The following is an 18074-nucleotide window of genomic DNA, read 5'->3' as shown; positions in this document are numbered from 1 at the left end:
ATACACAGAATCAATCCTGCGTCCTCGATATGACTGTCTGCAGCCAAAGTGAGAAAGAGAAATTAAGAGCAACACAGCAGTTATTAGCGTTTGGGAAAATCTCATTTGAGAAGATAAGAGTGCTGATTTCTATCCAAAAAGAAACACACAAAAACCCAGAATGGCTGTAATTTGTACATCATACGTCAATTGTTTATCTTAGCAGATAAATTGCACCTGCCCCGTCTCTTCCTGGGCAAATTTCCGCTAATATCCAAAGATCCCTGCTCTGACGGTGTGTTTACTGATGTTAAGAATAATGAACGCTCCAAAACGACAACACAAAAATTCTTGTTTTGAATGAATAAATGTTACATAAAAGGTTGTTATATCTCTTTTTCACGATTGCACAGAATTGTCTTTGAGCATCTTTTCTTTGATTTAATTTGTCTCCCGGTGTTGTTCTGTGCTGTATGATCCCAGCCTCCCCCAACAATGTTACCATAGCGGTGACACACAAGGTTAACAGCACATGGATTCACAGAGTATACAGAGTATACATGCATTATCACAGTCAAACTTTTATCTGAACATCTTCTCAGTTTCCATGAACCTCAATTAAATCTGTTTAAAAGAGATACAATTTTAGATAAAAAACGACCGTGTTTCTTTCGACTCTTTCATAGTTAAAGGTTTTATTTGGTTTGTATCAAGTCAATCAGATGCTAACAGAGAGTGCGGAGAGATAAAGGATGGGTTGCGTTCTCATAGAAAGCTATCAGTGTCTTTGAATAGGTTTCTCCAACAGGCCGGCTGAATGAATTACACTCGTCTGTTAGTATTCTGCCTCCGCCGTACAAAAGGTCAATGTCAAATGCACCTCATTTAAAAGTCAATAGCAACCATGCACATCATCTCCTGGGAATTCTGTCCGGGAACCCTCCAGACGGCATTGTGTATCATTCAGTTAGAAGAGGGCAGCCAGAGAGCTTTTTTAATCTTGACCTTCCAATAAAATATGCTCCCTATCCAGAATTACATGGTCTAAAATAGAGACATAAGCTCCCGACAAATCATGAGCAGACTGCAGCATCTCCAGGGAGGGAGGCTCAACAGTGTCGGACACAGACACAACAGGTCCAGCACCGGCTGAGCACGCATCTCCACTTCCTTTTTGACATTATCTTCATATCTTAAACACACACGGTCAAACACTGCGATGTCAGTGTTGTCACGTATGAACCAAAATGGATACAGAAACATTACAACTGAATAATTATGTCTGTTGTATTAGTAATAAGAAAAACATGATGCAAAGCTAAATTAAAGCAATGATTATATATATATATATAATAATACAACTCTAAGAATGTTTTCTAACACTTGTTGCATTATACTTTCAGTAGATATAAGAGGTGTTGACAAATACCGGTTAACATACATGAGTAATTTTCTAAAACACAAGCACTAAACAAAAAAATACTGAGAGCATTTAAAAAATATATTATTTCAAAATTGTCCCTCGACATAGCAATACTATTGTTATTGTTAATTGTTTTGGCCACGATAATAGTGTAGTGAAAATGTGACATCGTGAGAGCCGCAGTAGATATTACAAATACCTAACGGCTGCTCCTCCAATGTCTCACCCAGACAGCAACAGTGCTACTCCAGCTAAGATCCACTTGGCAGGCGGCTGCTTGGTTCGGAGGGGGAGGGTCCATACATATGTGGACCCTCGCTGCTTAGTGCAGTACACCGGACACTCGTACGTATTCTTGAGCTCCCGCTCATCAGCAGGCACGGCTCTAACATACAGCACCGGCATGGCGGGAGTCAGATCCCTCAAAACCGCCTCGGAGATGAGTCCTGACTGGGTGTCCCAACGTGCTCCTAAGAGACAGCGGCTGGGTTTACTGGTCGATCCTTACAGAGACGCATATTTTACCAACAAGGATTTCAAAGTACTGTCAACAATCTATTTAACTTGATTGAGTACAGCAGGATGCATCGGAGGTGAGCTTGAATTATTCTGACCTTCCATGAAAAGTCCGTGAATATAGGCCCCCTCACGTGGCGGGTGTCCAAAGTCCTCTTTTGTCTTCTTTGTTACATCCACAGCCAGAGCCATCTTGTCCAGGGGCCACTGATTCCTGCGAGCAATGCTCTGCATAACAGCTGGGGAAAAAAGTCAGCATGTTAATGTATCTGCTGGCTCTGGTGCACGTTGACGTTTCTGAAGTCTTTCTTTCCCTTTCTGGTGGAAGGGTTGTGATCTCACCAGTGAGGAAAGACTGTGGGTAGAAGAGTCCGGAGAGCCAAACCACTGCAGGAAGAACTAAGTCTTGAGTCCAGCTGTCCAACTCTCGACAGCTACACATTATATCATTAAACCTTGATAAAACAAACATTAAACAATTAACAACAAGGTATGTCATTTCTTGAAGCCTTTACAATGAGTCTACAATGCTCATCCTATTATATATATATATATATATATATATATGTATTGGCTTCAAGTTTGAAGACATTATTAAAAATGTATTGAAATCCAATAAAAAAAGTCAGCATGTCATAAGTGCAGTGTATGACGGGGAAACACGAAAAGCATAATAAAAAGGAGGTATTAAACTCCAAGTTGAGTAAAAATACAATACAATGTTATTAGAAAGCAGTAGCTACCATTGGGCCAGTGTTTTAGTCGAGGGTTGAGCCAGTCGGACCCAGGAATCTGGAACGGAGTCGTTGAACAGGGCCGACTGCAGAGTCTCCATGCTGGAGGAAATAGTGAGTTCTCCCTGTGGACAAAGAAATCCTCAATTTTATAGAATCGGACTGTTGATTTAAAAAAATCTATTGATTTATTTAGTATATACATCACAGTAGACTGCACCTTTAGGCCAAGATCCAGCACATTAAGGGACTTCCTTATTTCTGCTAGCAGAAGATTCATGCGTTCACACTCCTGGAGACAGACTGAGATGTAGGGGCTCCGCTCTGTTGTCTTTGTGGTCATCTCCGCCATGTTGTACTCCTCAGGAAGCTTGTCAAGGATATCTTGAATGACAGACTTGACCTGACCAATATAATATACATAGTTAGGTTATTTATGTTGGAAGGTTAATGTATTCTCAGCTGCTTTTCCCCCCCCCCAGTAATGATTCTCTCTCCTCCACACCTTCTCCTCTGAGCTCTGGGCAGACCCTTCCCCTCTGGAGGAGTCCTGTGGCTGCAGTTCCAGCAGAGTCCTGAAGAGGTTGTCTGAAGTGACAGTGAGGCACTCGAGCTCCGCATTTGGATGTAGACCATACAGAGTGGGGTTCTCAGATGGGACATGCTCGTCAATATAACTGTGGTAACCACTGTAGTCCATGAATGGAGGTGATAGGAACCCAGGACACAGAAAGAGCTCCCCTTCAAACTAGGAAATATAGAGAAAGCAAAGATTTAAAAAACACAATTTAACATAAAGCAAAACTGCTGACAACGACAAATATTCAACTTAAACTACCCTCACAAATCTTGCAAACCAAACTCAGCCGGTGTTTTGAGTTTCGTACGATGTAAAGTAACACAAGCCCACAGTGCTGAAGTCTGATTGCCCACACTGTATGTGGTAACAGGAGCTGTTAGTTTGGGAGTAACCATGAACTGGCAGAGGGCTGATCGGTCAACAAATACATTCTGATTGAAGAATATATCACTAAATATTTAATAATGCTTATAGTAGTGTGGCATGCAGCAGCTGGTAGACAAATATGGCACACAGAAAGATTACATCACCCAAGTGAGGGTTGAAACATCAACAATACCAAACACTTTGAGTGCAATGCTGCAGTTTATGTTTACATCCCCAGAGGGCCCCCTTTACCTGAACACCAGCAGGTCATTCAAAACAAGTTTGTAGATTGTCTTAACTATTTGACACAGTAACATTAAATGTGACCAGGAGTTGAGTGTTCAGTATATGCAACTTCACAAGCTGGGATTTTTAAAATCTTGAATATTCAATATTAAATCCAGTTAAAATATAATTATCTAGCAATAGTTGCGTTGAGAGAAAACACAACAAATAGATAAATGAATAGTTTCCTCTTACAACATGAACATGACTTACCATTTTTGGATGCATGAACTCTTGTAGATAAGTCTGACACAGTCTTCGATCCCAGGCATCCGTAATGTGTCCTCCATACATGATCTCCCCAAAAAGATAACACAGGTCCTCCCAGGGCACCTGCATGGACTATAATAAACGTAATCTGTAGACTGATGTGACAATGCAAATATAAGCACAATGAAGTATTTCAATAATTAGGATTCTGTTAAATCTATTAGTTCTGTTATTTCATTCTTCTTTTGGAACTTCAAGCAACAAGTATGATCTCCTCCCAAATGAGCTCCATTATAATAATAACAGTAGGGAAAATGTAACAAAAACGTGTTTCTTTACACACACACTGATCTCATGTATGACAGGAGGATGTGTTCCTCAGTGGTAGATTATGATCCGAGAGGGTGAAGGAGGAAGAAAAGGATCTGTGATTCATAACAAATTACAAAAGCTGGAGGTTTACAATCATTTGTACCTGTATTGTTTTGCAAATTGCTTCCTTCATCAGCTCTAATTGCAGTGATCACTTATGTAGCATTGTGAACTGTCACATTGGCTGCATGTAATTACATTTAGGATAACGCTTCATTGCCCTCCTAATGAATTCTCTGTATACGCACATACAGGTTACTGTTTGGTTAACATAATGAAGGACATTCGTTTTTGGAGGACAGAATACCGAGGAGACATAATTGGTTGTGACCAGAGTAATAAGAGTTCTAAGAACAATGCATTAGGAGTTGTGAGGTGTTCAGCACCTACAAGAATGGATTTGTGTTTCCTTTGTGAAATAAAGCTAAATTATAGGTTGCGTGTTCATAGTTAGAACAGACAAAAATATGAAAAAGATAGGACTGAACATTTCTCACAAAAAACATTGAAACAAAAGATGACCTGGAATTCAACCTCGCAGTCCAACATTAATGCAAATCCATTATACTTGTACACAGCTTAAGAAAGTTTTGAAAACAAATAAAAAGTTTTACTTATAACATTATCAATATGAATAAAATATAAATAGGACATGTGAAATGTATTTTTTTTTTTAAATAGTGGTAAAAATTACTTTAGTGTTGGCCTCTAAGTAGTTGTACAAGACACTGGCTGAGATGACGAGGTCTCCAGTGCTGAAGGGGTAGTTATGGTTCCACCCCCGGGGACCAAATTTACGGCGCTCCGTAACACAAGCATGAAAGAAGCAGACGGAGAAGAACATGGAGTTGAACTCCTGTTCTCTCGAGCACATATCCAGAGTGTCCTGGGAAGAGAGAGAGTAAGAAATACTGATGACAGCGAATTACATCGATTTTTTCTTTTAATCAAATATTGCACATTTTGAGAAATGATTTGAAATGTTCAACACACTTGACTGAAGTTGTTGAGGGCTGCGTGCAGACTGGCATTCATGCCAGTGGGGGGCTCATTGGTGATTTTGATGGCATTCTCCAGCATGCCTCTGGGGATGACGTGCTGCTCGGGGCTAGGCGCTGGTTCCCCAGTGATGAACACCCTGTAGTTTGGGTGACTGCCAACCGCTGCTGTCTCGAGAAGAGCATCAAGAGCGGGCAGCCATCGAGCCACCAGGTGTACATTCTAAACAATGAAAATTGCATAAAGATTAGGCAGATTATGTCATACATTGATACCTTTTTAAATTATATTTTTGTCCATTCGTGAAAGCTTCGTGCTCAAAAAATGTCTTGATGTTTTTCTGAATTAGTAAGAGAGCCTTCACTGACTCACATGGCTGCAGGCTTCTCCCTTTAAAATGAGGCATTTATGGAACTGATTTAGCCAATTATGTTTTTTATTGAGCCAAATTGAGTTCATTTCCTCGCTCAGGGGGTGAGATAATGTCATTAGGTGCATTACAGGCTTTCTGGAAAAGCAGCATGCAGGGACTACATGTGCCTATTCACTGAATAGTACCGCTTCCTACCTGCAGAATGACCCAATGTCCATGTTTAGAGGCATTACTCAGAACCCTTTCCGCTACCTCTTCCTGCCCCTGTCCCAGGGAGATGTTGTGTAAAGTGCTCTGCTCAATGGAGAATCCCAGCTTCAATCCTGCACAGACAGACAATTTAGATGAATTATCCCGACTAAGTGATCAGAATCTACCAATAACCAACAATATACACAGTACCTAGTTTTTCTACATCTTTCAGTGGGTCCACTCCAGGTGAGAGGATGAAGAATACAGGGGTTGAGGGGCCACTGTCCTCATACAATTGATCAAATTCCAGCCTGGCAGCATCCACATATTTTGTTCCCATGCTCTCCTCCACAAAGTTCCTGCCAGGAAACATAGTAAATATGTCAGTGATATACAGCAATTAGAAATACAAATGTTCTTTGGTCATTACCTTAATGTATAGGTCATCCTATCGGGGCGAAGTGCTTTAAAGATAATAAGCTTCTGTAAAGAACTTTTATTCTTCCAGTCCTGGGGAAGTATTTCCTTTTCAGGACAACTGGACTCAACGATCTTTCTCCAGCGCTTCGGCGAGCTCTCGATGTCTTTGTCCAGTCCATTGAAGTTCTCCATGGTTGAAATAGTCTATAACCAAATAATAACAAAGCTCATAAGACCTCTCTAAGTGGTGGAATAGTGTGTGTAGTGATGATCTGATGGCTAACAATAATCATTATATGACTAATTAACATGTTATATCACACAGGTAAATAGCCGTGGCCATACCTTAATGGCTCCCCATGCCTGCAGGGAGAGGAAGGACACAGGACTAACTTTGCAAGCTTCCACGTGGAAGCGCAGAAGGAAGTCAAATTCCTGAGCATCAATCAGGCCCCGCTTGAGCAGAATCTGAGGGGAAGTACAAGGAGCAGTTTGTAACGATCCATGTCGTATTGATTTTTTAAATAATTTCCACAATAATTGAAGACTACAAAAGAAACTCTGGCAAAGGGATTGTATGAACTCACAGGCTGAATAAGTGCTTCTGAATGTAAAATAGCCACATGAAGGACAGCCTTCAGAGCAGCAACATTTCTAAGATGAAAACAGTTGGCTGCAATGACAGATAATTGCATTATGCCATCAGAACCAACCCCCTTGTCAGAACCAACTGTCTGAGCAGCAGCCATGGAGCATGGTGTGAGAGGTAATCAATAGCAGCGTATGGTCCTGCAGACTGCTTTTAATTGAAGTTAATGTGGGGGCAGAACATTACTTTGATTGATGAGGATGACAGGAGGCCCCACCTTTGAGGCGGCCCTGAGTTCCTCACCTGGAAGGCAGTGTGTGACAAGAAGGTTAACTTGTCTCTCTCAAACAGGCCCTGGCTGCAGTACAGGAATACAGAATAGGTGATGGCCTCAGTGAGGGTGTGTACTCTGGTCCTCACATCCTCGTCCCATTCGGCACGCTCCATTGCTTTGTTAAACACGGAGTTAAAGGTCTGGAATGCAACCAAAGGGAGGACAGTGATCTGATAAGTAATACATACATAGAGACAGGACCCGCAGCTCTGCATCGGATAGACAGCTAAACACAACAAAGGCTGAACTTTTGAAGCGCAGGTTTAAGGCGACTGTGCCTAAAATATTAATTACCAAAAGAAATAACAATTACAAAAAACAATATATATATTACAATACATCATTGTTAAAAGAACTCTGAGCATTGTTTATCCCCTAACGTGTCCCCCCGGGAGTAATTTAGAGGTAAAGGTTTCACCTTGAGAGAAAACTGGTACATGAGGTTAATCTTGCTGAGGTCATTGATAATGAAGAAGAGGAGTGACGCTCTCTCAGCCGCTGGGCGGTAAAGTTCTCGTGCCTCGTTGATCTCTGTCTCGTTCTCTCTGGCCTCCACCACCTGTGTGTTCCAATTTCACAAAATGAGCTATTAGGCTCTCAGTCAAGCTCCAAAACCATCTCATTACAAATATTCCTAACTACACATCATTTGGAGAAAATGCAAGAAACATGGAGGCGCTTCGTGTTGTGTGAAAAATACTTGGAAGACAAAAAGACACATGCACCACTGATAGGACCCGATCACCTCACCTTGCACTGAATGTGAGCGGCTGTGCTTTTGGTGTTCTCCAGTTGCTCCACCAGAGAAATGTCACCCAGAAAATGACCATGTGCTGCAGAGAGGCGACTCAACAAGTCATCCTCCAGCCTCTTAAGCTCAATCTTGAAGTGGTTTTGCTGCGTGGTCAGCTCCATCTTGGGAAACGTCCACAAAACAATTCAGAATGTTTCGTTTAGTATTAAGGATGGAGGTTTTGCATGGACAAATCATTAAAAGAAATGCTTCACTGCAGGCTTAACGGTCTACGTTTACTAAAATTCCTAATTCACCTTTAGGGCCTCCAGGTCCGGCCTCTCCCGGGACACCACCTGTCCCAGCAGCTGCTCCTCCAGGCCCACAGGAGTCACTGTGAAGTTGATGAGGGTGGTCTGGGCCTGGAGCTCAGGAGGGAAATGGGGATTATCCAATTTGGTGTGGATGATGAGTTGAAAGTTACTGTTGTATTCACACTCTTTGTCCCCAATTCGAATATACCTTGAAAACGGGAGAGTACAATAAGAAAACACTTTAATGAACAGTATATCTATTTGACAAAACAATTCAAACTCAGGGTCAACTCATTAGCTTTTTTCTAGGTTTCAAACCATGTTCTTCATCTTCAAAGAAATAAGTAAGTGTATGAATGTATTTCTGCTAATAAGTAAGTGTATGAATGTATTTCTGCCTAACTGTGAAAGCTGCATGGACAGGAGAAGTATTAAGGAGAAAATCATAACAGCTACTGAGCTACGACAGTAAACCTGCTGGTTAAAAGATTCAGAAAAAGTTAGCCAATGGGATTTGAGTTTGCATCGTTTAATCAAACTATTACTTTCAAGGTCAAGAGTGAACTTTTTTTCCAAGTTGTAAAAGTCTTATTCTCTGTCTGTCAAGAACAAAGAAAAAAATCTTAATGCAAGAAACGGCTGCAGAGTGAGATTTGCTCTTGTTGGCTTTATCTTGTCATCAATAAACTTTCAAAGTGAGAAAGGGGAACATTAATGATGATTGGAAGTTGACTGATTAGAAATATCACCAGTGCAGGTGATTTCACTTATGATTGAATGATTATATGATGATGATCCTCGAGAGTACTTGAACTGCGGCAGTGCACACAAGATCTATCTTGAAAGCTGTTGTTGTCCTTCTTCATCTGAGCCCATCGACCTCTCACGTCCATGCATTGGAACCTCGACAGAGGAAAGAAGTTCACGCAGGCTCCAAATGCCAATCATTAAAAATGAGGAAATATCATCACCACAGCAGCCAGTTTTTATCTGTTCCTGCATTACAATTAAATTAGTGATGGCTTGACGAACTTGGTGGCTTTTCATTTTTCCCTAATTACACCCTTAGATGTCAGGCAAGGCCCCAATTTTTACAGCACGGGTTCCTCATGGCCTGGATCTGGTTCAACTCTATATCTTCACAAGCCAGAATTAATATACTATTGATAGAACCATTACTCCACCAAATTAAAGTCTTTGCTGATGGATTGGCTTGTAGTCTTCCGTCAGCCATGAAAGGAATAATTAGTATTCATTACTTCACACTCTACAACATTCCAATTATTAATGAACTTCAGCTGTGGATCTCCACCAGATCCATCATGGCTGCACCAGCAGGTTGTATTAATCATCGACAGAAACAAGTGTGTGGGTCATCTACACGGGATAAACTTATAATCAGATTTACTATGATGAATTGTTAAGTCTGAATAGACAGGATTTCAGAAGAAGTTCAATGAACATGTGTTAAGATATTCAATATTCATGGTCATACATAGATCAGAACAAGAAAGATGTCGACTTTGTTGAGAGGGAAGTGAAAGCAGGAAGTCAATATCAGGTGTTTTCTGGTTATACTGTCATGTTTGAACATCAGGTTTGACATCGGATAGATTCAACAAATGCAGGGTGTTTAAAACAAGTGCCAGTTTAGAGAGCATGTAAACAAGTAAACATTTTAAAGTCAAGTGGCATTAGTGTAAAGCCTTGTTCATAATTAAATGATACAAAATGACCTAATGCTGCAATTTTAAACAATCAAGATGCAATGTGTCATCGTAGAGTGTCAAGTTCATTCAGTCATGTTATTATTCTGTTTCCCCCCAAAAAAGTATGCAGACAAATTCTAGCAAATCCCAGATTAGCTAAATGAAATTATTGAAGCTGAATTATTATAATAATAATGGAGGACCACAGCATTTAGTGTGATACAGGCCATCTTTTTGTGGGAGACAGGAGTCCTTATACATAACCATGACTGTCCTTAATTCAGCTTTTACACTGAGGTTTGGCTGGTCAATATTCATCACACCTAAAGAATATGAACACACGAGTATACATCTATCACCCGTCTTGAGGGGCCAATCAATATGTTGGCCTCAAGGATTCAGAACACGTGCTGCAAATTCATTTATAATCTAAAGAGCGGGCAATAATAATGCATTCAGTCATGTCTTACTAGTGTTTCAATGCTCAGTGAGATTCAACCATCTGGCAAATCTGCTGCTATTTTCTATCACCACAGACCCACTGGGACGAGTTGTGGGAATATCGACTGGTGGATCAGCAGGGATACAAAAACTGTATATTGATTAAAAGGTGTTTGGTGTGTAAGAGTCCAATGGTTAATCCATCTAACAAAACAAAACATGTACTGTTGGAGAGCTGGTTTAATGCTTTGTATGTGTATTTGTTTTATTCTAAATGTAATGTTTGAGTACTAACCGTCCTCTCTTCGTTGTGTTTCTACACAGCAGAGGCTCCAAGACCGGGTCTACCTTTTCCAGCAGATTCTCTATCAGAACTGTATCCCCAGAAACAAGGGCTTGTTCAATCACATCGAGATACCTATGGAACAAAAAAACAAACAAAAGTGAAACAAACGTTGAGGGAATTTCCCATTTATATGCTTCTATTAGCAGTCCCTAATGGATGTCGGTAAAGGGAAAGGTTTTAGTCTCAATACAGATTAACAGAAAGAACAGACGATACAAACTAACATAATTAAAGGTGCTTTAACTGCAATCAGAGCCCCTTCTCACCCTTTCTGTCCCAGCTGCACCACCCTCAGCTCTGGCCCGAGCCGGTTTCTGATCCACTTGATGCCCTGCTGCTGCGGGTCGATGATGAGCGGCCAACGCTCACTGGTGGTCAGGATGGAAGCATTCTCGGTGGACATCCTGTCATTTGGCAGGCCCTGGTTATGCCAGGCAGCCACAGTGGCATCATCTGTAAGCATGAGGATTGGATCCAGGCCTTCTGTCATGGGCACAGAGACCTGGAATGCAAACAGAGGAATGATGTCACTATAGTTGAAAAACTGGAGGCAGTATGATGAGCTCCAGTTCATAGACGCTGTGGATGTTTGTAGAGAGAAAAGATTTGACTTTCTAAACAACTGCAGTCTAAACAAAACCAAACTGTTGCAACACTAGCCGTACCTTCTGAGACTGAAGGAACGGTATCCATGCATTGTGAAGGAGCTCCACACGGTACTGCCTGGTAAAGTAACCCATGTAGGAGACGAATGCTGAAGTGATAAGGACATCACCACACAGGGTTTTCTGTTGTTTTTCATATTCAACGATTGCCTGGGACCAGCGCTTCTTCTCCGACTGCAAGACAAGAGACAAGTCTTTAATATCATTTATAAAATACACAGGAGACACCCAAGAAACCTTGGCATTTCAGCCCATCTGAAGATGAGATCTAAGCAAGAAATCTACACTGCAGGGACATGGACGTGCTTGGCAACCTTCCACTACATCTATTGTACAAATTAAGAAGATGAAAGCAGTAAAGCTTACAATGACAATCCCTTAACATAGCTTTGAATGTGTGGCTGTAGATTCACTCTGCATCAATTTAACATTCATTCAAACCTTCAATACTATGACTGTGACAGCACTACAACAATAAATCAAGCATGGCATTCTCTTACAAGGGGCTGTGGATCTAGAATATGTCACATAATAAATTCTCAGACAGTTAAAAATCACTATAATTTTACTCTAATGCATTATGGATTGCCTGTAATATCACTCAGTCTCGGCTGAGACATTGTTAATTTCCAACAGCTGTTGAGGCAAGTTAATGATTAAATATAGACGGCCTGATTTATTAGTCTGAACACTATTGCTTCCAGGTCAATGCCATAAAGACAAAACATTTATCTTGATATGCTTAAAAGCCAAGCTATTCCATGCAAACCACATTTATTTTCTGCAATAATGAAACGTACAAAATGGCCACTATAATGGCCATCTTTTATTTGATATTAGTATCCATAAATATAATAGATCCTGTAGCCTGGCTAAGGCATGCACAGGATTGCATAAGAGTTGTATACATATTCAACACATTATACAAATATGCAACATTCAACATTGATATATTCCATATATTCATATTTCACAACTTACCCCTGATAGTTTTTCTTATTTGTAAAACACACACACACACACACACACAAAAACACACACACATCCCATGTATACAACTTACTTATACAGTAAACACACACATTCTGTACACACAACCTGTCTACTGCACTGCCTGAGAACAGAATGATGGCCATCTCTCTTCCGTTCTCTATTTGGATACCATTCAGTCCGCCAGTTGCCGAGTTCAGCCATGTGTTTCCTGGGTCCAGCCCTCTCTACCTGTCTCACAAGTCCCTAGTATGCTGCTGGGCCAGGCTGTAAAAATCTCCCTTTGACCGATCTACTCAAACAACTGTCAGGCTCGCTGGCCCGGACATAACACCTTTGAGGCCAGATTGCTGATGCAATTCGATTACCAGCACCTCTCCATGCATGCCTCCCGCAAATTGACAATTTACTCAATGCCAAGTCAGCCCCAATGATTCCAACAAACCCTTTTATCTCTCTATGTTTACCTCTAAGCCCTTAACCAGTCGGTTGGCCAGCTCGATGGTCTGGTTGGAACGCATCACTTCCTCCTGACAACTGATTTTCTCAATTGTAGCCCTTTCAACCTGAGTTGTTAGGCACTGGAGGGTTGCATCAAGATCCTTGAGAAACAAATTAAAAGGAAGTGATGGAAATTAGACACCATTAAAATAATCTAGCTTTTAGACTAAGTGACTTAATTAAGTATAATAATAACTATGCACTCACTGCCAATTTCTTTTGAACCGCTAACATTTTGGCTGTTGCTGTGTCTAGATCCGCATTCGCTTGCGATAGTGCATGCCTCTTTGGAATGACCTCACAATAAATCTGAAAAGAAAAGGAGGCATACGATGAAAAACAAACCTTCTGGTCCAGAAAATATAGAAAAGATTGTGTTAGCATTTATCAAAACAACAACGTATCTTAAGGAATTGCCTGACCTCATAGTATCGGACTATGTTAATAGTCCAGGCACAGAGACCCGCTGCAGCTGTAGATTTGGTCTGAACTAGATCAGGGTGGAACTCCGGGTTTCTCAGATACTCTTGTTTTACCACAGTCAGACAGACCTCAGGGACATGCTCCTTGTCATACGATACCAGGGCTTGTAGGAAATCATCCACCTGACAGTAAACACAAATACATGGAATACATTAATGATTCCACCGGCATTTTGGGCCAGTATTAAAAAAACTGAAAATGAGAATGATAGAACAGACCAATCAAAAGAGCTTAATGCTCATGTTTACAAGAGGCAGTTCCAAGGCGTAAAATATTAATTATATAATATATGGTGTCGTGTGAAATGTATTACTGGAATTGGTATGACCAATATTAGTTTAATCATTGGCAATGATACTGGAGGAACTCTTAATTGTCATTTAGATTTGTATGTAAAATACAAAATGTATTATCTTGAATGTAATGGTTTTAGAAAATATATTATTATTCTCTCCATTAAATGTCACTGGCCTTTCTTTTTTTTCACCTGCTGCCCGCCTACACCTGACATTAAGGATAAAGGTGAAAAATAACCGTTTTAGCATGATGTTGTCATTTATATTATTTTTTTATTTTCTATTTAAAAAGGGATGTATAAGATGCATGTACATTTTTTACACTTAAAATAATCAACAACTATTAAATAATTCATATTAACCACTAAAAAAAACCACAAGATGCTTTTGGAAAAGAATCAACCTTCAACGTGTGCTAAATTCTGCATGCATTTAAAAATCCAAATACATCTTTTTATGGCCACACTCGCACTAATAGCGGTGAGAGGTTGAGAAGCAGGTTGACACACTTGCACCCCTACTGAGTGAGCATATTCATAGAGCCATCCTGATGTAATGTGAGCAATGGAGAAATGCTGACCAAGGCCAGGGTCAAGGCCCACACACAAATTAGATTGGCATTAATCAGGCAGATGTGTTGGACATGATGACAGCTTAACCTTGCCCATGAAGGCCCGCGCCGCCTTCCAACTCCGATCCTTAGGCACTCGACCCCGGGGTGCTAGCAGAACCATCACAGCTGCTGCTACATTGATAACTGCCACTGGAGGGTTTGGAAAGGCCTTCAGCTCCGTAAGATTCATCTAAAAAAGAATGATAAACATCATATTGTCTTTAGAATGAGCGGAAGATTTAATGGATTTGTGTCTTGTTTGATAAAATGTAGCACTTTGTTGAGGGTGTCCAGTGCTGCTGTAGCCGCTGTCAGGGATGGTTCTGCCTTATCTAGGTCATTTTCACAGTCCTTCTGTTTAACAAAAACTTCTGCCTGGATGACAGAAACCTGCAAAATAAATCACAAAAAGTGAATTTAGTGTTTGGTGTGGTATGAAGAGTGCATGTCAATAAGTGCACTTCAAAAAGTGAATAAAAACAAAATGTGAGAGGATAGCTCACCTTTTGTGCTTCGACATCTGCAGCCTCTCTCTTGCTGCTAACCCTCTCAGTCTGCAGTCCAGTCTTTGTAATTAAAGCTTCAATATTCTGATTTTTAAAGGTTAACTCAGCTTCTTGGGATGCCAATTTTGCTTTTAGATCTTCTACCTAAAATTTTTAAAAAACAATTACACACACTTCAGTAATATACTTAATGTCAGGGGAAAACCCCACACTGTTTAAATCAAAGCCTAGTACAGTTCCTAATTTTACGACCCCAACCTTGTAGCTCAAACCCTAATTTAAACCCTCACAGTATATAATAAAGACGTGTACCTGAACGGCAGTGGTTTGGAGTTTTTGAAGGCCGCTGTCAAGTCGGTTCATCTTGTGCTGGAGCTGAGCCCGGCTCTTCTCCAGAAGGTGCGTGTACAAAGTGATTTGCTGGAGAAAGCTCTTGGGGGTGGTGTAATTGTACCTCTTCTCATTGCGCTGGTATTTTTCACTTGCCTGGTTGACACTGGTGTGAACGTAGGCCATGAAAAGACTGATGGATTCCTGGACGGCAGGCTGTAAAAATAAACAGACAAGCGGGAGAGGGGAGAACAGGGCGCGCTGAATTGAGTAGAGTTTAACATCCCCAACCTGATGGGGGACTGAAATATTATCTTCATAAATTTTGAATTCATCTACAAGTTTTGCCATTTTACTTGGCCGGCCCTGACTTACTCAATCTGAAATTTAGGTGCAGCTAGCAGGAATGATTAGGCTTTGAAACCTCTGTGAAAATAATGTGTTTAGACTACTGACATGGAGCTTGTAAGACATGCACACGGTTTACATTATCTCCGATGTCCTCCAACTTTCTAAACTGTCTACAGAGGCTGTTGTACTACATTCCAACTAGATATTCATCATATGGTGAGCAATGAAACAGAGCCTCTATTAATCATACAGTTAGCGATCAATTAAAGCAAAACAAATGAGCAGACAACACAAGGATCAAACCTAACCATAACTCACAAATCGCCATTGTTAATGATCATGAAACCAGGAGGGAAAAAAAATCATTATTAATTAAGATCTGACATAATGCTTTTGACAAAGCATGCTATGTTCAGTTGAGATGCGAAAGAAGTTCTCATTGATTGGCCGTGTGGAACAACTATTAGTGGGTTTTACATTTTGTACTTTAAATAAATGATAATTTCTTGTTTCCCAACCTCAAAGAATATAAACAATCATTAATGTGTGACATGTTTTTTTGTTTGAACTTTTCAAAAATATTTTATGATTAATGCCCTTGAGCTAAAATGATCACAAAGTTATTTTTTAATCCATGAAAAAAAGGAAATGATTAACTCCTCTTCTGAATAGCATTCTATTACTACAACTCCACTGCTACCAGGGCTGCAACTAATGATTAATTTCTTTATGGATTCATCTGCTGAATATTGTTTCGATTAATCGCTTAGTCTAACATGTCAGAAAATTGTGGAAAGAGTAGTTTCTCCATACATCTTATCTTTGTTTGTCTTTATAACTGGGATGACAGCAAAAGCATTTTTGCTTTACAAACACAATTATTTGATTATTACAAATAGTTGCAGTTTAATTTTCTCTAAAACGACTAATCGATTACTCGTTGCAGCTCTAATTACTATCCGAATGCTGGAATACTGATGTACTACAGCTGCTGCTACAACCATTACTCAACTCCACCTCCTACTTCTAATAATATTAGTGCTGAAGTTGCCTCTACAACTCTTACTAAAGTACTAATGCTCTAATAATACCATAGCAGTACTACACCCACAGAACATCCACACATGGTAAGATGTACAAACAGTGGAAAGTAATAGTCTGGCACATGTTCACACATGTGATGACACTTCCTGGTTGTGACAGCTGTGCCTCCTTAGAGGGTCATTATGTGCTTAATCACTCTTATCTCATTAACATAAATGATCCTGGGTTGTGATCGTTCCACTGCTATGATGGAAAACAATGGTATGCCTGCACTCACTGTGAGTCTCCAGGCATGTGTTCAGCAATTTGTCAGTACCTCAACAGAGAACTAACAATGAAGGATCTATGGAAAAGTTAATCCAGCTGCACTGTAGTAATTAGAGGGTGTTCATTAAAATCAAAGTCAGTTTGATATAAGGGAGTGCAAAGCAAACTTAAGGAAGATACTGTACTGTATGTCACACCTATGGATGCATCTCTGACAGCTGATGCTGTTATTTGGTTAAAGTTCACACAAAGCAGGGAGCCACACAATAACCATTTCCTTCAAGATTTCAAAATGAGGATGAGAGAGATGGTGAGATAAAGCAATTGGGTTCAAAGTGCTGACCTCAATGTCTTCAATCTCTTGGATAAACCTGAAGCTGACCGACTGCAGAGCTTCTGAGGTCCAAGGATGGAACCAGTCGACAGTGGTGCATTGTACGAGGGCCGGGAATCGACGGGCACGAACACGAAGAGTACTGCCCACGGGAGACAAACACAGTACCACCTACAAAGAAGACCGCAGGGAGACAGAGTCATACACAAACAGGTCTGTACAAACATGCATACTTATACTTTAGCATGACAAGATTACTAGCCAAGTGCACTTGGGAAAAGCCACACATAGATGGCAGCCTTCTGTGCCCCCACTTCCATCGCCTTGGCATGTTGACAGGCAGCCACATTCCCAGTTGGCTGGAGCAGACGGTGGCACTGGATGGCATACATGTGTACCGAGACAAGAATTTCCTTCCTTTTAACCCCCCAGTTTGTCTGGCTCTTTTAATAACGCATGTCAGACATATTTAATAACACTTCACAGCAGCTGTGCTTTTAATTGTGTGGCTCAAATATTATACAGAGTATGTGTAAGATTTTCTTAATACTTTCTGATTGTGCACATCGGCTATGAAGGCACTATTAAAATCCTTTTAGACAACGTTGATCTGATTTGTTTTTACCTTCGCATTGAAAATGCGGAAGGTTATGTTTTGATCGCCGTGTATTTATTTATTTATTTATTTGTATGCGCGTTATTCGCATAACAAAAAAAGTTTTACACCGAATCGCATGAAATTTGGTGGGATGATTGGTTATTATCCGGGGACCATTTGA

The 18074-nt window shown here is 40.4% G+C and overlaps 1 protein-coding gene across 4 annotated transcripts in view; it reads right to left on the bottom strand.

The window, feature by feature from the left end:
* Positions 1-657: 657 nt before the first annotated feature.
* LOC130212623 (dynein axonemal heavy chain 11) overlaps positions 658-18074 on the bottom strand; it is a 37814-nt gene continuing 20397 nt past the window's right edge. For 3 of the 4 annotated variants that reach the window (XM_056443704.1, XM_056443706.1, XM_056443707.1), the window contains 28 exons: positions 17305-17466; positions 15282-15515; positions 14967-15113; positions 14740-14853; positions 14510-14653; positions 13494-13676; positions 13279-13380; positions 13038-13172; positions 11581-11754; positions 11182-11417; positions 10865-10987; positions 8423-8627; positions 8123-8287; positions 7791-7931; positions 7342-7512; positions 6795-6917; positions 6460-6653; positions 6240-6388; positions 6033-6160; positions 5459-5686; positions 5160-5351; positions 4097-4225; positions 3158-3400; positions 2873-3055; positions 2662-2777; positions 2261-2373; positions 2017-2157; positions 658-1872 (listed from right to left, as the gene is read on the bottom strand). In XM_056443704.1, the coding sequence (XP_056299679.1) occupies positions 1625-1872; positions 2017-2157; positions 2261-2373; positions 2662-2777; positions 2873-3055; positions 3158-3400; positions 4097-4225; positions 5160-5351; positions 5459-5686; positions 6033-6160; positions 6240-6388; positions 6460-6653; positions 6795-6917; positions 7342-7512; positions 7791-7931; positions 8123-8287; positions 8423-8627; positions 10865-10987; positions 11182-11417; positions 11581-11754; positions 13038-13172; positions 13279-13380; positions 13494-13676; positions 14510-14653; positions 14740-14853; positions 14967-15113; positions 15282-15515; positions 17305-17466 (4623 nt within the window). In that variant the 3' untranslated portion in view covers positions 658-1624. Of the gene's footprint in view, positions 1873-2016; positions 2158-2260; positions 2374-2661; positions 2778-2872; positions 3056-3157; positions 3401-4096; positions 4226-5159; positions 5377-5458; positions 5687-6032; positions 6161-6239; positions 6389-6459; positions 6654-6794; positions 6918-7341; positions 7513-7790; positions 7932-8122; positions 8288-8422; positions 8628-10864; positions 10988-11181; positions 11418-11580; positions 11755-13037; positions 13173-13278; positions 13381-13493; positions 13677-14509; positions 14654-14739; positions 14854-14966; positions 15114-15281; positions 15516-17304; positions 17467-18074 lie in introns of those variants that run through there. The other variant, XM_056443705.1, reaches the window with a different exon arrangement.

Source organism: Pseudoliparis swirei, chromosome 22 (genome assembly GCF_029220125.1).
Source record: "Pseudoliparis swirei isolate HS2019 ecotype Mariana Trench chromosome 22, NWPU_hadal_v1, whole genome shotgun sequence".
NCBI classification, from domain to species: domain Eukaryota; kingdom Metazoa; phylum Chordata; class Actinopteri; order Perciformes; family Liparidae; genus Pseudoliparis; species Pseudoliparis swirei.
Note: the sequence above shows the minus strand (reverse complement) of the source record. Positions and strands in the feature narration are given on the sequence as shown.